At 39.6% G+C, this 19,620-nt stretch overlaps 1 protein-coding gene across 1 annotated transcript in view; it reads right to left on the bottom strand.

The window, feature by feature from the left end:
- LOC108358158 (paraplegin-like) overlaps window positions 1–19,620 on the bottom strand; it is a 275,868-nt gene that overhangs the window by 187,588 nt on the left and 68,660 nt on the right. The window contains exons 3-4 of the mRNA XM_017609335.1: window positions 2,406–2,539; window positions 1,814–2,350 (exon numbers count right to left, since the gene is read on the bottom strand). Of these exons, the coding sequence (XP_017464824.1) occupies window positions 1,814–2,350; window positions 2,406–2,539 (671 nt within the window). The remainder of the gene's footprint in view (window positions 1–1,813; window positions 2,351–2,405; window positions 2,540–19,620) is intronic.

Genomic DNA, 19,620 nt, shown 5'->3' with positions numbered 1-19,620 from the left:
TTCAACGAAATCGGTTTATAAATACGACTTTTATAAGTAATTCTACTCCAGCGCCACCAGCGTGTTTTCTAGTAGCCTATAATAGGACCATATATGTAAGGTATAACCTCCGACAATTTGACTGAGCTGTATCCAGTAGTTTTTGAGTTAAGTTCGAACAACGAAAACGGCTGTTGTTGTAAAACAGGTATTGCAATTTTAAAATTTGTTGTGAAGAAAACTATGCCTATTACCGTTCTGTGGGCAAAATATAGAACGGTATCCATTTTCGCGTTATTCGTGATGCTCAGACCCCGTACAGACTTTCAGATTTATATATAGAGATTCAATACACTAACTTTTACCAGAATGAGTCTTTAATCAAAAAATTTTCTAAAAATGGGGGTGGCAATTTTAGAACCAAAGTTGAAAAATTTGGTTATTGTAGAGAATTAATCAGGGATTACGATGGTATGACTTTAAATCCCTAATTTATTGGTCTTCACTATGTAAATCAGCTTCAAAAATTTCAGCAAAAAAAAATCGAAAATAAAAGATATGACCAACGAACAACTTTTAGTTTTGGGAATAACTCTTACATATGAAGTAACATAAATTTTTTTTACTGTCCTATGACCAACGTTTTCCACCTCCAAAAGAAATCATAACAGTTATTTAGGTTCTCTGGTTTCACTATTTTTCAGTGCAAAAGGAAAGCGTATATGAACGAAAAAACCGCCAAAGAAATATCTATTTAAAGTAAAAAAGCCCCCCGCTGCATTCCTTTTTCGACTGTTCCAAACTAAATAGTTGTAAACTCGACAGATGAGATATATTTCGTTCTGAATCCCTTTTTCTCTAGTGCCGAGCTTGTTCTAAATTCGTCAATTAAGATATCAAAATATAATATTTTAGATAAATTGTAGTTAGCAGCAACTTTTCACTAGCGATATGTAGTTTAGCAAATAAAATAAAATATATTTTTTTTAAGTATCTAGTTACTACCGGACTGGTTCGTTTCCGGCGATAAAGATCTAGTACGGAACTAGAAATTTGGTTCACTAGTACGGGGTTTCCCTGCAGGGATCGCTTCGTCATGCCGAAACGAATACAATATGACTGTACGTCATGCATAAGTTAATAAACACGTACCTCATGATATTAAAGTAACAAATAATCCCATAAAATTTTTATTTCACAAAACAAAAATGTAAACAAGAGATGTTTTGAAAACGCCTAGCGCCCGATAATGTTGGGAGCTTCGATTTATGTTGCTTTAATGATGCGGCGAAAACATGATTGTGAATCGTTATTTACAGAGTTTCATTGAAATAATGACGCGTATTCTTGTTTTCGTACGAATCGAAAATTTGAAATTTTTGTATAGAAAATGATAGAAAAATTTCATGATTTTGGTTCGTACGGAAACAAGAATACGCCCCAATATATATCGTCGATGTTTTTGCAAAACCACCCATCGACCAGTTGCAAAACCGCCTAAATCGCCGTGGTGGCGAAAATGAGATTTGGTGACCCTTAAATCCAGACATCGAGATTTATGCATAAAAATCGTTAAATCCTTATTAAAACAACAGATTTGTAAAATAATAGCTAGAGAAAATTCCGCCTATCAAGGCAATGCCTTCAAAGAATAAACCGTTTTTTCGCTCTCATGTAAAATTTGAGTGCCGTAAGATAGGCGGTTTTGCAAAACCATCGACGATATATGTACTCGTAGAATGTCAGGGCGCAAAAGCTTCACACAGTAGCATCCCGAAAGGATGAAATAAACTGCTAACCTAATTTGGGGAGTGCCTTACTCTCATCTTCTTACCTTATCCAATATATCAGCTCTATTAGTACTCGCAAGCATAAGAACTCCTTGTTTAGAGGCCATACCATCCATTTCCACTAAAAGCTGATTAAGGGTTTGTTCTAGTTCACCGGAACCTCCTTGGCTTATGTTTTCTGTTCCCGATCTTTGTCGCCCGATTGCGTCAATTTCATCTATATATATTATGCAAGGAGCACGTTTGTTACCTTCTTGAAAAAGATCTCGTACTCGAGCGGCTCCAAGGCCTCCGATCATTTCTATAAACTCCGATCCATTCATACTTAGGAAAGGTACTTGGGCCTCTGTGGCCACAGCTTTTGCCAACAAAGTTTTTCCACAGCCCGGTGGTCCCAAGAGCAGTGCTCCCTTAGGTACTTTTGCTCCCAACTTTTGGTACTTTTCGGGTTCTTTCAAATAATCAACGAATTCTTTAACTTCCTGTTTCGCCTCCTGCAGTCCCGCAACATCTTTGAAAAGTACTCCTTTTCCGCCATCAAATGGATCAACTAGGGTAAATTTTGCTCTACCCATTTGAGACTGTTCATAAATAGAGTAATTTTTAAGTTCATCGAATTCTACATAAAATACTTACAAAAGAGTCCATACTAATGGGACTTCTAACACCTTTCATTCTGGATGCAACTGACATAAGTAAAGCGAAGAATAAAATTAGCACCAAAACACGACCAGTAATATCACTTTGTCTATCGTAAGTAACTGCCACCCCTGAAATGTTTCATTTTAATTACACATATGTATGTTATTATATTTATTTATATGCATATATTAGGACTCTTAAATTTATTCGAATAATCGGTCATTAAGCAAATATTCGGACAGTATTCGTTCGACCGGTTATTAATCGGCTTTTGATATTCGAATAGTCGCACGCTTCCGACTCCTAAGCGAGCAATTAAAGAATGCTCCCTAAGGCATAATTTGGGAGCAATAAGCGAAATGGTCGGTTTTGTACTCCCTTCTTACTCATTTAGGAGCAAAAAGCGATGTTTCCTAAGCGAGTAATCCAGGAGTATTCCTTTCGAGAGAAATTTTGTGTTTTTGGAAAAATTTATCGTAAAGAAACCTACAGAAAATATTTCTTATAGAAGCAATATAAGGAGAACGCAATAATTTAAATTGGATAGCACACAGACTTAAATGAAAGTCCGTCGGTATGTACTGCAACTTTGCACGCACGTAGCACTGATCGCATAACTTGCAAACACACAACCACATGGGAAACAGCATTTCCTATCGCTGCAAAGTATGCAACGTCTAGACCCATGCACTTATTTTGCAAAAGAGCATAGCAAGATAAATGCGACTCTGTGCTAGCTGTTTTGTTGTTGGAACTGCAACATATTTATCTCATTCCTCTAATCTCGCTCACTTAATTTTTTTTGCTGTATCTTGTTATTGTATTTGATACAAAATTTCGCTGCTTGCTACCTGTGCATGCTACCACTTTGCAACAGGGAGCACTCGTACTTTTCCGATTTTGAAGAGTATTTTTGTATTTCGTGCAATCCGTGCAACGTGCAAGAGTTCGTGAATACCCCTATTGTATTATGTACCGTTAAAAACTTTACAGCTTGCGCAAATTAGTGTCGGCATTTATGTTCGACGGCAAGGTTTTAGCATTTCAATCATGCCCGTCCAGAACTTTTACTGGGTGACAACGCAGTTCCCATTGACCGTGGTAAAAACTAGAAAGTCACTAAGAAAAGAATATACTGAATAAAACTGTTATATTTCATAACAAATGTGTATATACTTAAAGACCGTTTCTGTGACTAAATAAATTCAATATTTTTATAATTTGTAAATTTTTTATTATTTATCAAGAACTCCCAGTTCTAGCACAGAAATTTAAATCTATTTTCTTGACAAATTATCAAGATTGAAAATGCTATTGGCAATTATACTAATTTTTTTTATTAGAAAATATTTTTCTTACAATTAATTGTTGCATGTGCCGTTATTCTTATTTTCGTTGTTGGTGTTTCCGACAGGGTAGGAGTATGATGTAATGTGGAACGATTTTCCATCATCCCTTGTCAAATTTGGTTTGGAGACAAACCGGTTTCGACGTTGTGCCAATTTCAGTGTCATTTTTCGTTCGGAATGTGCCGATATTTGCGACTCACGGAATAATGGCACCGGAACACAAAAAAAAGTTGCGGGTGCTTTTAACCGTCCGTTTGACTCGTAAAAAAATTTCGAGTAAATTAAGAAAATTGCAAGTGGACAAACTTGGGAAAGACTGCTTCTATGTTTTACCGCTGCACATTTATATTTATTTAAACATATACTTACGTACACACATGCACATATATGCACTAATAGATTGCTTATATATTCTGTTAAAGAGAACTGAGAAAGAAGCCTTTGGTTATGTTCGTACATTTTTTGTCCAGTCAGTAGCTCATAATAATTGTAACGCTCGAGTTCAGTAGGAAGAAATATACACGTTTTAATACTGAAATATACATGTTTTAATAGTGTTTATTCATAATCGAAATTGGTTATTGGGGAACAAAATGAACCCCCGAATTATCAGAAATTCATCTATGCGTAAATCCCGCACAACCATTTGGCGCCCAACGTGGGGCACGATTAAATTCCCCAATTAATTGTGAACTATGAGTAAATCCGTACAACGTCAAAGTGGTTATTCGAACTTAGTAATAAAAAAAAAAAACTAACTAAATGCCTTCAAACAAAGCATTTGTGCATACGAAAATAAAAGGCTAAAATAATATAAGTCAAAGGCATTGCGTATATACTTCTGCACCTACAACAGTGACCGCAGCACTAGTGTTCAAGGGCACAACCGCTAGCTTGGGGCAAACAATAAGAGCAATCTCAGTCGCCCGCTGCTACCGCTAAGACCACAGTTCTGCCTGCGCTGACTCAGCTCAGTCGTCAAGAACCTTGCAAAGGTAAAATCATCCGGTGATTGTTTCTAACGGTGCTTACAAGTGCGGTACATAACTCAGCACTGGAAAGTCAACCCAAGTTATCGGTACACGCATAACACCAGCATCAGGCCAGTTCCTGACCAATGTTTAACATAAAGAGAGCACAGTTAGCAGTCACATAGCAACACCAGTCCAGTTTGTACTACATATTTCTACAACAACTACAACATCGGTTGCCGACCGCCAAACTTACGCAGCATCGACGGGCTCTCCAAATCCCAGCAAACCATACGGAGCGCATCGACAGAAACAAGGAACAATAAGGTAAGTGGGTGCAATTTCAGTTGGTTGTGTATTTATTTGTGGATAGAATGGCATTAGTTCAAATTTCAAGTGAGGACCTGGCAAGGGTGCAGATTAATCGTCTGGAGGAAATAAAAAGGTTATTTTCTAATTTTAAGAAAGATTCAGCCGTGCGAAAAACTAAGACGTACTTCGAACTGCGATTAAAAAAGCTCTCACAGCTACAAAGAGAATTTCAAACTACACATACTCAAATTTTTGCAAACGGCATCGATTCTGAGCATTCATATTGCACCAATGAAGTGTACTCCGCATTCGACGAAGCATATATGGAAATATATTGCGCAATTAGCGATCGCAATGAAGAGTTGTTTCCTTCACGGCATGATGTAGAGTCCGTTCCTAATCCACCTCGATTATCTAGCATTTCATCGATTTCAATGCCGCATTTGCCGATTCCTAAATTTTCGGGAAAATTTACCGATTGGCCATAATTTTACGATGCGTTTAATAGGTTAATAGATACCAATCTTGAGTTAAATGATACTCAAAAATTTCATTATCTAAAGGGGGCACTTCCAGTGATCACGACATTGATTTACATCAAATGTCGCTTACAGAAACCAATTATAAAATAGCTTGGAATTTGCTCATACAGCGATACGATAATCCACGGATTTTATTCACACATAATATGAATGCTTTGTATAGCCTACCGAAGCTGCAAAGGGAGCGGGCAGATGATATCAAGTTCATGCTCAACGCTGCTAATGTATGTATAAATAATCTAAAATGCCTGCAAATATTTGTAGATGACGGCAAGTTTTGGATCGTACATCACCTTGTCACTAGGTTGCCAAAAGAAACTCATCAAGCGTTGGAGCATCACCTCGGCAATAAAACAACGATCCCGACCTTGAGGGACCTTGAAGAGTTCCTGTATACTCGACTACATACATTAGACGCCATCGAAAATCGCTCTGAGTTAGGTGCATCCTCAGACTCCTTTGGCCCACAGCAATCCGTTCCACGTTCCAAATCGTTTCATACACAAACCAAATTTAGCAATAACCCTACCAAAGTTAATCTTTTCTAGACAATCACAAACAAATTTGTTTTAACTGCCTCAGTCAGTCCCATAACATTTCTCACTGCACAAGCTCGAGGAATTGTTCGCAGTGTGGTAAACGCCACCATAGTCTATTGCATATTTCTACAACTGCGCATTCGCATCGGTAACAAAGCGGCCAACGAAGCTCACGCTGCAACTCCGGCAACACTGCGGCCGAATTCCGAAAATGTATTCGCCACCCATTCGGCAACCATAGCCAAGATACAATCGCGAACCAATCGCAGCCCTCAACCAAGATGTTGTTGGCAACTGCACTTGTCGAGTTACAAAACGTCGAAACCGGTGAGTTTACAGTGGTGAGAGCTTTATTGGACCAAGGTTCCGAGGGAACCATAATCTCCGAAAACACCGTGCAAACTCTACGGTTAAAGAAAAATCCAAACGCAACCGAAATTCTTGGCGTGGGTAATCACTCAAGCAACTATTGCCGTGGCACGGTTTGCTTCAATCTGCGCTCACTTACGAATAGCAAATTCCGCACTTTAGTCGAGGTTGCTTATGTTTTAAATTCAATAACATCCTGTTTGCCAACAACTAACATAGTGCCTCAATCGTGGCCACATCTGCATGGTCTTCTCTGGCAGACCCTTCATACCACAAATCCAGCAAAGTTGATTTGCTTATTGGTGCCGATCTATTCGCCCAAATCATTTTACCAGGAGTGCGGCGGGGCTCTCATTGCCAACCGATCGCACAAAATACCCAACTAGGTTGGATTCTCTCCGGTAGCATAGCTCAACCATACGCAAAATCAACACAATTTCGCTGCTGTCATTCCACACTTGAATTGGAGAAGCTTGTAAAGCTTTTTTACGAGCTTGAACAAGTGCCGTCTCAACGAATACTCTCTGATGAGGACCAATGGTGTGAAGAGTTCTTCCAACGCACTCATACCGGTCTAGAAGATGGCACGTATATGGTAAGATTACCCTTAAAATAAATTTTTGATCCAAATCAGACTTTAGGTCGATCAAGGCAAATGGCTTTAAATCGCTATTATCAGCTCGAGCGTCGTCTAACTGCTAACTCGGAATTCCGCCACGGTTATTCCAGTGCCGTTGAGGATTACTTCAACCTCCAGCAAATAACCCCAGCACTTTCCACCGAAGACCAACATCAAGTCATTTCATCCACAGGCAAACTGACCTTCACGTCTTGTGTCCTACCACACCACGCAGTCATAAAGGCGGAAAACTCCTCCACGAAGTTGCGCGTTNCCCACAGGCAAACCGACCTTCACGTCTTGTGCCCTACCACACCACGCAGTCATAAAGGCGGAAAGTTCTTCCACGAAGTTGCGCGTTGTTTACGACGCCTCATCGAAGACATCAAACGGCAAATCGCTAAACGATTTACTTTGTGTGGGACCTCCATTACTCAATGACCTATCAGCTGTCATATTAAATTGGAGAACCCACAAATATGTGTTTACAGCAGACATTCAGAAAATGTATCGCTGCATTCGTATGCACCCTGATGATGCTCAATACCAGCGAATTCTATGGAGACGTGACAATGGTCACATTCAAGAATTTTGTTTGACAACAGTCACTTTTGGCACTGCGTCGGCGCCATTTACCGCCATCCGGGTTCTGCATCAAATTGCCGTGGATGAAAGACAACGATTTGCATTAGCAGAAAGGGTAATAAGGCACGAAATGTACGTGGACGATNTGCGCCATTTACCGCCGTGGACGATGTCCAAACAGATAGTCACTCATTACAAGAGGCGTTGAAAATTCGTGAACATCTCAAAGGTGCTCTTCTATCAGCTGGCATGGAGCTCCGAAAGTGGGCAAGCAACCATGATGCCCTCTTGCAGTCCATACCCTCAGAGCATCGATCCAATCAAGGGCCACTTCAACTCAATGCCAATGAAGCCATTAAGACACTTGGTCTGTTTTGGACCCCTACAACAGATACTTTCCATTTTAAAATGAAATCGGATATTGACTCTAATCCAACGAAACGTTCTATACTTTCCACTATTGCCCGACTATTTGATCCGCTTGGATTCATCACTCCGGTAATAGTATCAGNCAAGGCCACTTCAACTCAATGCCAATGAAGCCGTTAAGACACTTGGTCTGTTTTGGACCCCTACAACAGATACTTTCCATTTGAAAATGAAATCGTATATTGACTCTAATCCAACGAAACGTTCTATACTTTCCACTATTGCCCGACTCGCTTGGATTCATCACTCCGGTAATAGTATCAGCAAAAATGATATTGAAGCTGGTGTGGACAACAAAGGTAGATCGCTCGAACCGCTACACAACGGGATTGCAGTGGGATGAAACACTTCCAGCCGCTCTGAGTGACCGTTGGCAGAAGATTGTGCAAAATTTAGCTACTATTCACCGAATAACGATTCCAAGATACATCAACTTCGCTCCTGAAGATATTTCATCTGTCGAATTGCATACCTTTTGCGATGGCTCATCTTCAGCTTACGCAGCTTGAACTTACATAAGGCTGCAGTATGCAGATGGCGCAACTCACACCCATTTATTAGCCGCAAAAAGCAAGGTAACTCCAGTAAAACCTCTCACAATGCCGAGAGTGGAACTATGCGGTGCGAGGTTAGCAGCAACACTAGCCACTTGGGTAAAGCAAAACCTTCGCATACGAATGGGAACCGTTCATATGCACTTCTGGACAGATGCAACTGTGGTCCTTTGTTGGATACGTGGGGACATTGACCGTTGGAAAACGTTCGTGGCAAACCTAGTTGGCAAAATCATAACGTTAACAATACGGAAGCAGTGGCATCACGTTGGTACCCTCGAAAACCCGGCAGATTGTGCAACACGTGGCACGACCGTTGCCGAACTCGGCAATCTGAATATTTGGTGGAATGGACCAACATGGCTACGCAAAACCGAATCTTCATGGCCAAATTATATTCTTAACGTGGAAGACACTAACGCCGCAGCCTCCGAAGTTAAGCCCACGCTTATTCTGGTGCGATCCGTACAAGCTGAGGAATTTCAGGAAGATATTGGTTCATTCAAATCTAGCAATTCTCTTCCAAACAGAAGCAAAATTTACAGTTTCACGCCATTTCTCGACGAGGAGAACATATTACGAGTAGGAGGTCGCTTACAAGAAGCAAACTTATCGTATGATAAAAGACACCCCATTCTATTACCGAAATCTCATCATTTCACTCGTTTAGTGGTGGNGCCGACATCTCATCATTTCACTCGTTTAGTGGTGGAAAACGCTCATCAAATTACTTTGCACGGCGGTATACAGTTGATAACAGCGTATATTCGCCAGCGATTCTGGATAATACACACCAGGAAGGTGGTGCAGCAGTATGTTAGAAAGTGCATTATATGTTTTAAAAACAAGCCAGTTGTTGCAAGTCAGCTAATGGGAAACCTGCCCTTACAACACATAAACCCACCTAGTAAACCTTTCTATGCCACCGGAGTGGACTATACCGGCGCGATTGAGTTGAAGGCATCGCAATATCGAGGGAACACCGTATACAAGGGCTATATCGCGGTCTTCATTTGCCTAGCAACCAAAGGCGTACACTTGGAGGCTGTCACTGGCATGTCAACTGAATGCTCCATGGCCGCATTGCAGCGCTTCATAAGAAGGCGTGGTATTTTCCATGACATCTACAGCGACTGTGGAACCAATTTCGTTGGTGCACATAAGGCGCTGCGGCAGGATCAACTGAAATTCACAGAAGCGGTTAAACAGGATGACGTTCCAGCCTTAGCCGCGCTTGATATAAAATGGCATTTCAACCCACCGTATTCGCCAAACTTCGGAGGAATCTGGGAGGTAAACGTCAAGTCGGTGAAATACCACTTGAAGCGAGCAGTCGACAGTACAAGACTGACATACGAAGAGCTTTCCACAGTGCTTGTGCGAATTGAAGCATGCCTCAACTCGAGGCCCCTTTGCCCATTGACCGCCGATTCAGAGGACTTATTAGTGTTAACACCTGGACACTTTTTGACTGGTGACGCATTACTGGCACCGCCTTATTCAGCTGTGAACACTCCAGGAATCGGTACTCATTATCTTGCACTCCAGCGTATGACACAGCAATTGTGGAAAAGGTTGTCGTCTGACTGGTTGTCTCATCTCCAATCTCGGCCAAAGTGGCGCCAACAAGAAGCCAACTTGAAAATCAACGAACTGGTTTTAATAAAGGATGATCGCTTACCGCCACAGCAATGGATGTTAGGAAGAATCATAGAGCTACATCCGCAAACGCTCTATTTCAAAACTTTGCCGCTTACCAATCACTTCTTGCACCGACAACCACACTGATTGCATTCACTAACCTTTTGTTTCAGAAGAGTTCTTTACCAAGCCAAAGGCTATTGATGGTGACCTATCTACCAAACCACAGAGAAGGCACAGTCGTGCTAGTTCTAGCATTAGGGGCGGCATGGACAAACTTGGGAAACCCTGCTTCTATGTTTTACCGCTGCACATTTATATTTATTTAAACATATACTTATGTACACACATGCACATATATGCACTAATAGATTGCTTATATATTCTGTTAAAAAGAACTGAGAAAGAAGCCTTTGGTTATGTTCGTACATTTTTTGTCCAGTCAGTAGCTCATAATAATTGTAACGCTCGAGTTCAGTAGGAAGAAATATACACGTTTTAATACTGAAATATACATGTTTTAATAGTGTTTATTCATAATCGAAATTGGTTATTGGGGAACAAAATGAACCCCCAAATTATCAGAAATTCATCTATGCGTAAATCTCGCACAACCAGCAATTTTGTTTGCTATTTTTTGCATTTTTCATAATTTAGTGTACGTGTCAAACGGATCTCAGATTTGGATACAGTGGGTAAAAAAGTAAAAAGCACGCGACATTTTTTTGTGCCGGAATAATCAAAACGATTTATGGACCTTACCGAAAATTGCCAGATGGCCAGGATTTAAATGTGAGATGGTAGAATTCAAAATTTATCGCAAAAATTCGAAAGTTGTTTTAGAAGTGCAGCCCTTGGTGCTGCCACTGTAGTTCAAATATTTCCAGTATTCGAATATGAGATGACTCTAATTTTATCGAAGTAATTTTGTAGAAGTGTCAGTAGTACTGCCACTGAAACTCGAAGGGCTTTTATAATTACGCACATGCAAAACATAATTCATTTCTTTCTTGTCATGCAAATAGATATTTAGTTGCAAAAGTTACCAAAATGAAATAAAAGTTACCAAGTTACCAAACCGTTTAAAACTTACCACTTTTGGTAGAAAGTTACCAATTGGGGCAACCATGCTCCTGAACAGGCAAGCATCGTTGACACCCGAGAAATCATAAACGAGTACATAAGCACGTATGTGCGCATGTAGGTGCATATATTTATAATAAAGTTATCTTACCGTTTTATTATTATTATGTTTTACTTTCGTATGATTTTTCTGCACTATAATTAAAATATTAATCAATAGTGTAATAAGTATCATTTATGTATTATCTGTGATTAAAAATTAAATTAAAAAAGGAACAGTTCAGCGCCTCTGTCTTGACCTGCGGGCTGCGTCGGAGCCACAGTCCCTAGACTTAAACGTAGAATACGTGATATTATTAAGATCACAATCAAGTTAAAAACTGTACACGGATATTAATTAAATAAATCAACACGAATACAAAATGTTATTAATTAGCAATAGAGAAGCGGACCCACATTAACTTCAATCATATGTGTCATCAGCTAATAAATATATGGGTGTTTTCAGCGAAGTCTGCCGCGTAAAGAAAATTAAAAGTCCAATATCTAAGTTGTTTATAGGCCGATTTGGCTGCTATTTATAGTATATACTGGTTATGTAAGCAGGGTCGATATATTTTAAAAAACCGTATTTATGCTCTGATTTGTTTCACATTTGGCATGTTTAGTTGATACGTAATAAGACATCTTCTTCTCCTTCTTATTTGGCGCTGTAACCGACTAAGCGGTTATGGCCGAATTCAGCAAAGCACGCAAAGTCGATTCTCTTCGGTGCCAACTGACGCCAATGGGAAACCCCAAGTGAAGCCAAGTCCTTCTCCACCTGATCTTTTCATTGCATTGGGGGGCCTCCCTCTTCCTCTGCTACTACCAGCGGGTTCCGAGTTAAATGCTTTCAGACCTGGAGCGCCGGTGTCCATTCGAACGACATGGCCAAGGCAGCGAAGCCGCTGTATTTTAATTCGCTGCATTATGTCCATGTCGTTGTAGAGCCCATACAGCTCATCGTTCCATCGTCTGCGGTACTCGCCGTCGCCAACGCGTAAAGGCCCGTAAATCTTCCGCAAAGTCTTTCTCTCGAATACTCCAAGAGCCGATTCATCGGATGTTGTCGTTGTTCATGCTTCTGCGCCATATACCAGCACAGACATGATGAGTGACTTATAGAGTGTGGTTTTCGTACGTCGAGAGAGGACTTTACTCCTAAATTGTCTACTCAGTCCAAAGTAGCACTTGTTGGCTAGAGCGATTCTGCGTTGGATTTCCATGCTGACATTATTATCGGTGTTAATGTTGGTTCCCAAGAAAATGAAATTCTCTACTTTCTCGAAATTATAACTGTCAACAGTGACGTGGGTGCGAATGTGCGTTTTGTTTGTTTGATGACAGGAGATACTTCGCCTTGTCCTCGTTTACCACCAGACCCATTCGCTTTGCTTCCTTATCCAACTTGGAAAAGGCAGAACAGACTTCGCGGTTTTTGTTACCGATGATGTCGATGTCATCGGCATAAGCCAGCAATTGCACGCTCTTGTAGTAAATTGTTCCTAAGCGGTTCAGTTCTGCAGCTCTTATTATTTTCTCCAACATCAGATTAACGAACTCACGTGAAAGGGTCGCCCTGTCTGAAACCCCGTTTGGTGGCGAACGGCTCGGAGAGATCTTTCCCAATTCTGGCGGAACTGGTGGTATTGCCCAACGGCATTTTACACAGCCCTATGAGTTTTGAGGGGATGCCAAATTCAGACATAACGGCGTATAGGCAACTCCTTTTAGTGCTGTCAAAAGCGGCTTTAAAGTCGACAAATAGGTGGTGAGTGTCGATCCTTTTCTCGCGGGTCTTTTCCAAGATTTGGCGTATTGTGAATACCTGGCCTTTGGTGGATTTGCCAGGTCTAAAGCCACACTGATAAGGCCCAATCAGTTCATTGACGGTGGGCTTCAGTCTTTCACACAATACGCTCGATAAGACCTTTTAACCTATGCTTAGAAGGCTGATCCCGCGGTAGTTGGCGCGAATGGCGGGGTCGCCTTTCTTGTGGATTGGGCAGAGCACACTTAAATTCCAGTCGTCGGGCATACGTTCATCTGACCATATTCTGCATAAGAGTTGATGCATGCACCTTACCAACTCCTCGCCGCCGTACTTGAATAGCGCAGCTGGCAGGCTGCCAGCTCCAACAGCTTTGTTGTTTTTCAGCCGCGTTATTACTATTCGTACCTCGTCATAGTCAGGCGGTAGAACGTCTACTCCGTCATCATCGACTGCAGGCTCGGGTTCTTCTTCTCCACAACTTTCCGTGCTGCTACCATTCAGTATGGCGGAAAAGTGTTCCATCCATAATTTATGTACGTTCAGAACATTGGTTACTAGGTCGCCATTGTTGTTCTTACAGAGTACGCCCTGGGGCCTATTTCATAAAAGTGACTGGTGCGACAATTGTTGATTTTTCTATAAAATTTCAATGCCAGAATTGTCCTTGTTGTTTGTAGGCAACTGTTAAAATTTTTGGAAAACGACAGTGATAATATGGAATATTGTGCTGACAACTGTCACTCTGGCAAAATTGTCGCGACAATGGCGACAAAACCAAATAGCTACGTCGGAAAGCTTTCACAGGAGTTTTGTAAATTTATTTATATGGTAATTGGGCGCATTTCGTTACTTTTCAATAACTTGAATATTTCTCAAAACTAAAATAATGCAAATGCAGTTATTACATATGATTTACATATAAATTTCATATGACTGGCGACAATTTTGTCAACGACAATTTTAAACCCCGACAATGACAATTTGTCACTTTTTCAATGGAATTTCTCATGGAATTTAAGAGGTGGAGACAATTGTTTTTATGAAACAAAACACCCACCAAACTGTCGAATTGTCACTGACAACATAGAAAATGCTTTTCACTACAAAATTATCACTGTCGCTTTATGAAATAGACCCCTGGGGCCTGTAACACAAAGTTTACAATTGTAACAAGTCTACAAGTTATTAGTGATTCGCTTGTAGCTACAAGTTCTATAATTTTCTGTAACTCAATATTATTTTATACACTTGTAGCTATCAGCGAAATATTCTACACTTGTAAATGTAGTTTCTACAAGCATTTGTAGATGCATTTCGATTTGCACTTTAATATACAAATTTTGCATAGCCTTGATAGCCTTGAGATATTTACAAGCCAGAGCTCTTTTTAAAAATCGACTATCCGGCTACTCGCTTAGTCGACTAGTCGATTAGATACTTTTTTGTCGGTTGATAGTCGAATAGCAATTATTCGATTAACCGCTCGCATTCGACTAACCGTTCGCTTTTGTCTAACCGCTCACTATCGAGTAGTCTGAAAATCGACTAACCGAAATTATTCAACTAGTGACAGTTTTTCACCATAAAATTGGGTTGGGTTTTGTCAATAAGCATAAGTATTCAAAAAATAAAAAAAAGTGTTTACTCAAAGAAAACCACTAGTCGATAAATCGAAAATGAACAGATTTCCGACTAGTTGTTTGTGAGCGGTTAGTTGAAAAAGTCGAAAAGAAACTGTTGAAAAAACTGTTGCTGTTGGACTAATCGATTAACAAGTAGGGACACGATATCGAACCGAATGTATCGATATAGTACTCATTTAAAGTATCGCTGTAATAATTATCGGGATAAAAAGACCTGATATTCCCAATATCAACACCAAATTCAAAAAATTATAACTGAATATTGGACTCTGTTAAGCACAAAATATAACCATATTGCTTTGCATATAAATTTCAAAGTACAGATATATGGGCTTTACCAGCGGTAAGTCATAGTACGACATAGATTTGCAATATACATATGTTACCGCTAGGGTGCGATTAAGTAAAAATAAAAATATATTCGACATAAAATTCATATTAATTTAAAAACAATATTAACAAAAAAGTGACGTCAGATACATTAACTTTGTAATGCGCCTTTGTGATTCGATACGATACAAGGGTTCTGCTACTCGATTCCAAAAAATATCGTTAAAAACCTTCTATTAAAAAGTATCGGTATCGAATGGAAAAAATATAGATATAGTATCGTATCGAAATTCGTGTCCCTATTAACAAGAGCTCTATTACGACCATTTCTTTTCGGCGGACGTATAGCACTTGCCGTGAAAAATAAAACATATATTATTAATTATATATGGCTGCAAAACAAATAATGTTGCAAAAAGTTGCATTATTTACAAAAAGTTAAAGAAAATAAAGCAATTCTAAAAAGCCGTAGCATCGAATTGTTTTATTCACGATAACTGGGCCTATATCTTCAAGCACGGTTTCACAGTGTTCTCGATTCAGTCTAAACCTTTCCACATATTCTGCGTCTTTCAAAAAGAAAGTATTCATTCTTTCTCGATACCGATACACTGTAGGGACGTTTTCGTTTTTACGTTCGGAATCACTTGACCACATATCGACAGAAAAATGCTAACGGTAAAATACTTCACTAAACTGAATCTACTCAGCGTTACAGGCCAACCTAATANCAGAAAAATGCTAACGGCAAAATACTTCACTAAACTGAATCTACTCAGCGTTACAGGCCAACCTAATATTACCGGCGTGAATTTTTTTACGCACGCACGCACGCAAACTTTTCACATTTGAGTAACCGAAATAAATTTGCGTGCGCGATTTTTCAGAGGTTCATTTCTGTAAAATTTCAGAAGTTGAGCAAAATTTGAGTATAAATGCAGAACAGCTTCGATTCTCAAATTAAAAAAAAAAAACATATGGGGATGGAATAGAGATCATTGAGGTGAGTACAACGGTATATTTCTTTTCTTGCGGAAACACAACTACAAAAGTTATCAAAGTTCAAATTATACAATTTTTCTTAAAAACGAATGTATGGATTTTAAATTCTCAATCGATAGGAAATTTAGTTCCCTTTAATTTGATATACATACTTTATATATGCCTTGTTTAGTTTTCACAAAAATCGGATTAACGTACGCAGAAAGGAATTCCGCTTCTCTTCTGCGGCAACACAGAAAGGAGAATTCTACTTAAGGAGGATTATATTTACATCAAATTAAAGGGAATCAAATTTCCTATTAAATGAGATCAAAATTTTTAAAATCCATGCATTCGTTTTCAAAAACTTTTGATTTAAAGAATTGTTTAAGTTGAACTATAACCCTTAATAACTTTTGTAGTTGCTGTTTCCACAAAAAAATATACCGTTATGCTCAGCTCAATCATCTCTATCGACCCCAATATTTTTTTATTTTTTTATTTGAGAATCGGAGCTATTTTGCATTTGTTCCAAAATTTTAATTCATATTCGCGCCAAAATGTCAAATGAGCACAAACGTCAAATCGAAATGTCACGCAACACAAATCTTGGAATTTGAGTTAGCTTTTTACGCACGCCGGTCAATTTCGGTTGNTTCGTTTTCAAAAACTTTTGATTTAAAGAATTGTTTAAGTTGAACTATAACCCTTAATAACTTTTGNCTCGTTTTCAAAAAATTTTGATTTAAAGAATTGTTTAAGTTGAACTATAACCCTTAATAACTTTTGTAGTTGCTGTTTCCACAAAAAAATATACCGTTATGCTCAGCTCAATCATCTCTATCGACCCCAATATTTTTTTATTTTTTTATTTGAGAATCGGAGCTATTTTGCATTTGTTCCAAAATTTTAATTCATATTCGCGCCAAAATGTCAAATGAGCACAAACGTCAAATCGAAATGTCACGCAACACAAATCTTGGAATTTGAGTTAGCTTTTTACGCACGCCGGTCAATTTCGGTTGGTCCCATACAAGTTGTACGTGAATGAGAAATTTTTGACAGTAAACTGCCGGCGTGCGTGAATATTAGGTTGGCCTGTTAGAGATAGGTAGAATTATGTTGACAATTGTAGAAAAATCCATAACACAACCGTAGAAGTGTGTTCGTTGTGTTCCGGAAATAGACTACAGGCCCCTGGTCTTGAAACCTTCCGTAAGTCGCCTAACTCACTGGTAAAATTTTCGGGCATTCTTCCTGTCGGCCAGCATTTCAAGCTCTTCGCCCTCACATATTTCGGACTCTCTCTTCTTATCGCGGTAAATACGTCTCGCTTCCTTCTTCAGATTTGCAAAAAATGAAGCCGCTGGTGGCGATGATGTCAAATCAAAAAGTACGCTCGACATAAAATGCATGTTTCCTTCCCGTTAAAAATTCTTTCAAAAAAAATATTAACAACTTTATCAATGGAAATTTCAAAAACATAACGCCAGTAACGTCCCGTTAGATAGTTCAGCTGATTAAACATAAAGCAGAAAAGATTTCTACATTTAAAAACTTTGAAAATTAACCTTAAGCACTACCAATATTAAATACTACAAAAACTTTTATACAAATAGTCTTGCCCGATTCGTAGAGTTTTGCAATTTTGTAATCGAAGTCAAAATCCAGTTCTGTTTATTGTAAATACGCGCGTGTTTACTAATATCTTTAAATCGCCACTACCAACATTTGTAATTTTTTTACTGAATAAGGGACATTTAATTGCTATGCAAAACTATATAAACCTTTTCAAAATTTTGACTTTTGTAATATTTTCTTTATTAACATTTTGTCGTACGAGTGTCACGTAACGCCAGTTTGGAAATACCCATATGTAATGACGTGTATCTTCTATGAGTTTATATTTGAGCAGCTCAGTCCGTCACTTCTTCGATTGATTTTTATTTCGCTTCATACTGCAGAAATTTAATTACCTTTAAAATTAACTTGGGTCCCCGTATTAGTATTTGTGTTTGTTTGTGTTCGTCTGCGCATTCTTCATCTTAGGGCTTGCGTAGAAGTTAGCTTAATTCGAATTTTCAAGCAGGTGGCAACCCTCCTATATATAGATAAGAAATAAACAAATATCTTGCTACTGACATTGTGATACTTATTTCATGAAAGTGATGAAGTAAGTTGTTAAATTCTGGAGTTATTTAAACATGTTGATCTCTAATCGAGCTTAACAATGTGAAGACCCCAATCCTAGGGCTTGGAGCCCCACAACACTCATGTATATATACAGATAATTTTGGAATTGTACATAAAATATATAATTGTTACGTAATACATGCTTTGAATTGTATAAATAGCCGGCCAGCAATCAAAGCAGACCGGAGTCGTCAGGCCACTGCTGCAGAGTTAGGTGCTTTTGCACGCATAGGGTAGGGTCTACTCCCTATGCTAGATATCAGGAAACGGGCAGGTTCTACTCCCACTCCTATAGATCTTAGCCAGGTATTCAGAGACGGGCAGGTTGTACTCCCTCCCTTGGAAGGTTGTGGGTAGGTTCCACTCCCGCTCCTTTACTATAGCCGTAATTATCTTTGGTGGGACGGAGCTACGCCCACCAATCGGAGAGGAACGGGTAGGTTCTACTCCCGTCCTCTTAACGTACGACCAAGACAGACGAGTGCTTTGCTATAAACCGAAAAACGAACCCTTATTATTTTTGTTGAGAACCCGGCAGCCGATAAGCATACCCCAACATAACCCGGAGGTCGTCACAAATGGCGCCCGAGCAGGGACTTGATTTGACAATACTAGGACAAGATTTGACAGCAAGACTGGAGTAAACTAAACAGTGAAAGTTAAATGTGGTAAGACTATAAGAAAAGACTCCAAAGAGAGAGCAGACAGTGAAAATGCGAAAAAAGGACTCCAGAGAGAGAGAGTAGAAAGTGAAAGTGCCAGAACAGACTATAGAGAAAGACCAGAAAGTCAGGGAAGTGAGAAGACTCCAAGTGATACAATAAGTGCAGAGAAAGGGTGTAAAAAGACCCAGGGCAAAACCTAGCAACATTTTCTAAGAACAGTGAAGATGGTGAAGTTATCGTGGGTATACTACCTACGCAAAGAGGAACTCCTCGAGTACACTGCGGAGTTCGGCTTAGAAGATTCCGGAACAGTAGACGAGCTGCGGAAGAGGCTATCATAGTTCCTGTCAGAGGTAAAAGACGATCCACGGCACACAAGGCGTCTGATGGAACTTGCCGCAAAGCACGACCGGGCGTCCCCAATCCCTTTCGCGGAGTGCCGACACTCAGCAGAAACGAGAATATGGCAGCCCAATCCAGCAGCCACGTACTACCACCAGCACACCCCACTCTCATAACCCATTGCGAACCGGCTTACGCCACGGTTATGGACCGAGTGAGAAAGTGGGGCCTAAAGTTTGACGGCGT

The sequence above is a fragment of the Rhagoletis zephyria genome, unplaced genomic scaffold (assembly GCF_001687245.7).
Source record: "Rhagoletis zephyria isolate East Lansing unplaced genomic scaffold, Rhagoletis_zephyria_1.1 Rzeph_scaffold_00217, whole genome shotgun sequence".
Classification (NCBI taxonomy): domain Eukaryota; kingdom Metazoa; phylum Arthropoda; class Insecta; order Diptera; family Tephritidae; genus Rhagoletis; species Rhagoletis zephyria.
Note: the sequence above shows the minus strand (reverse complement) of the source record. Positions and strands in the feature narration are given on the sequence as shown.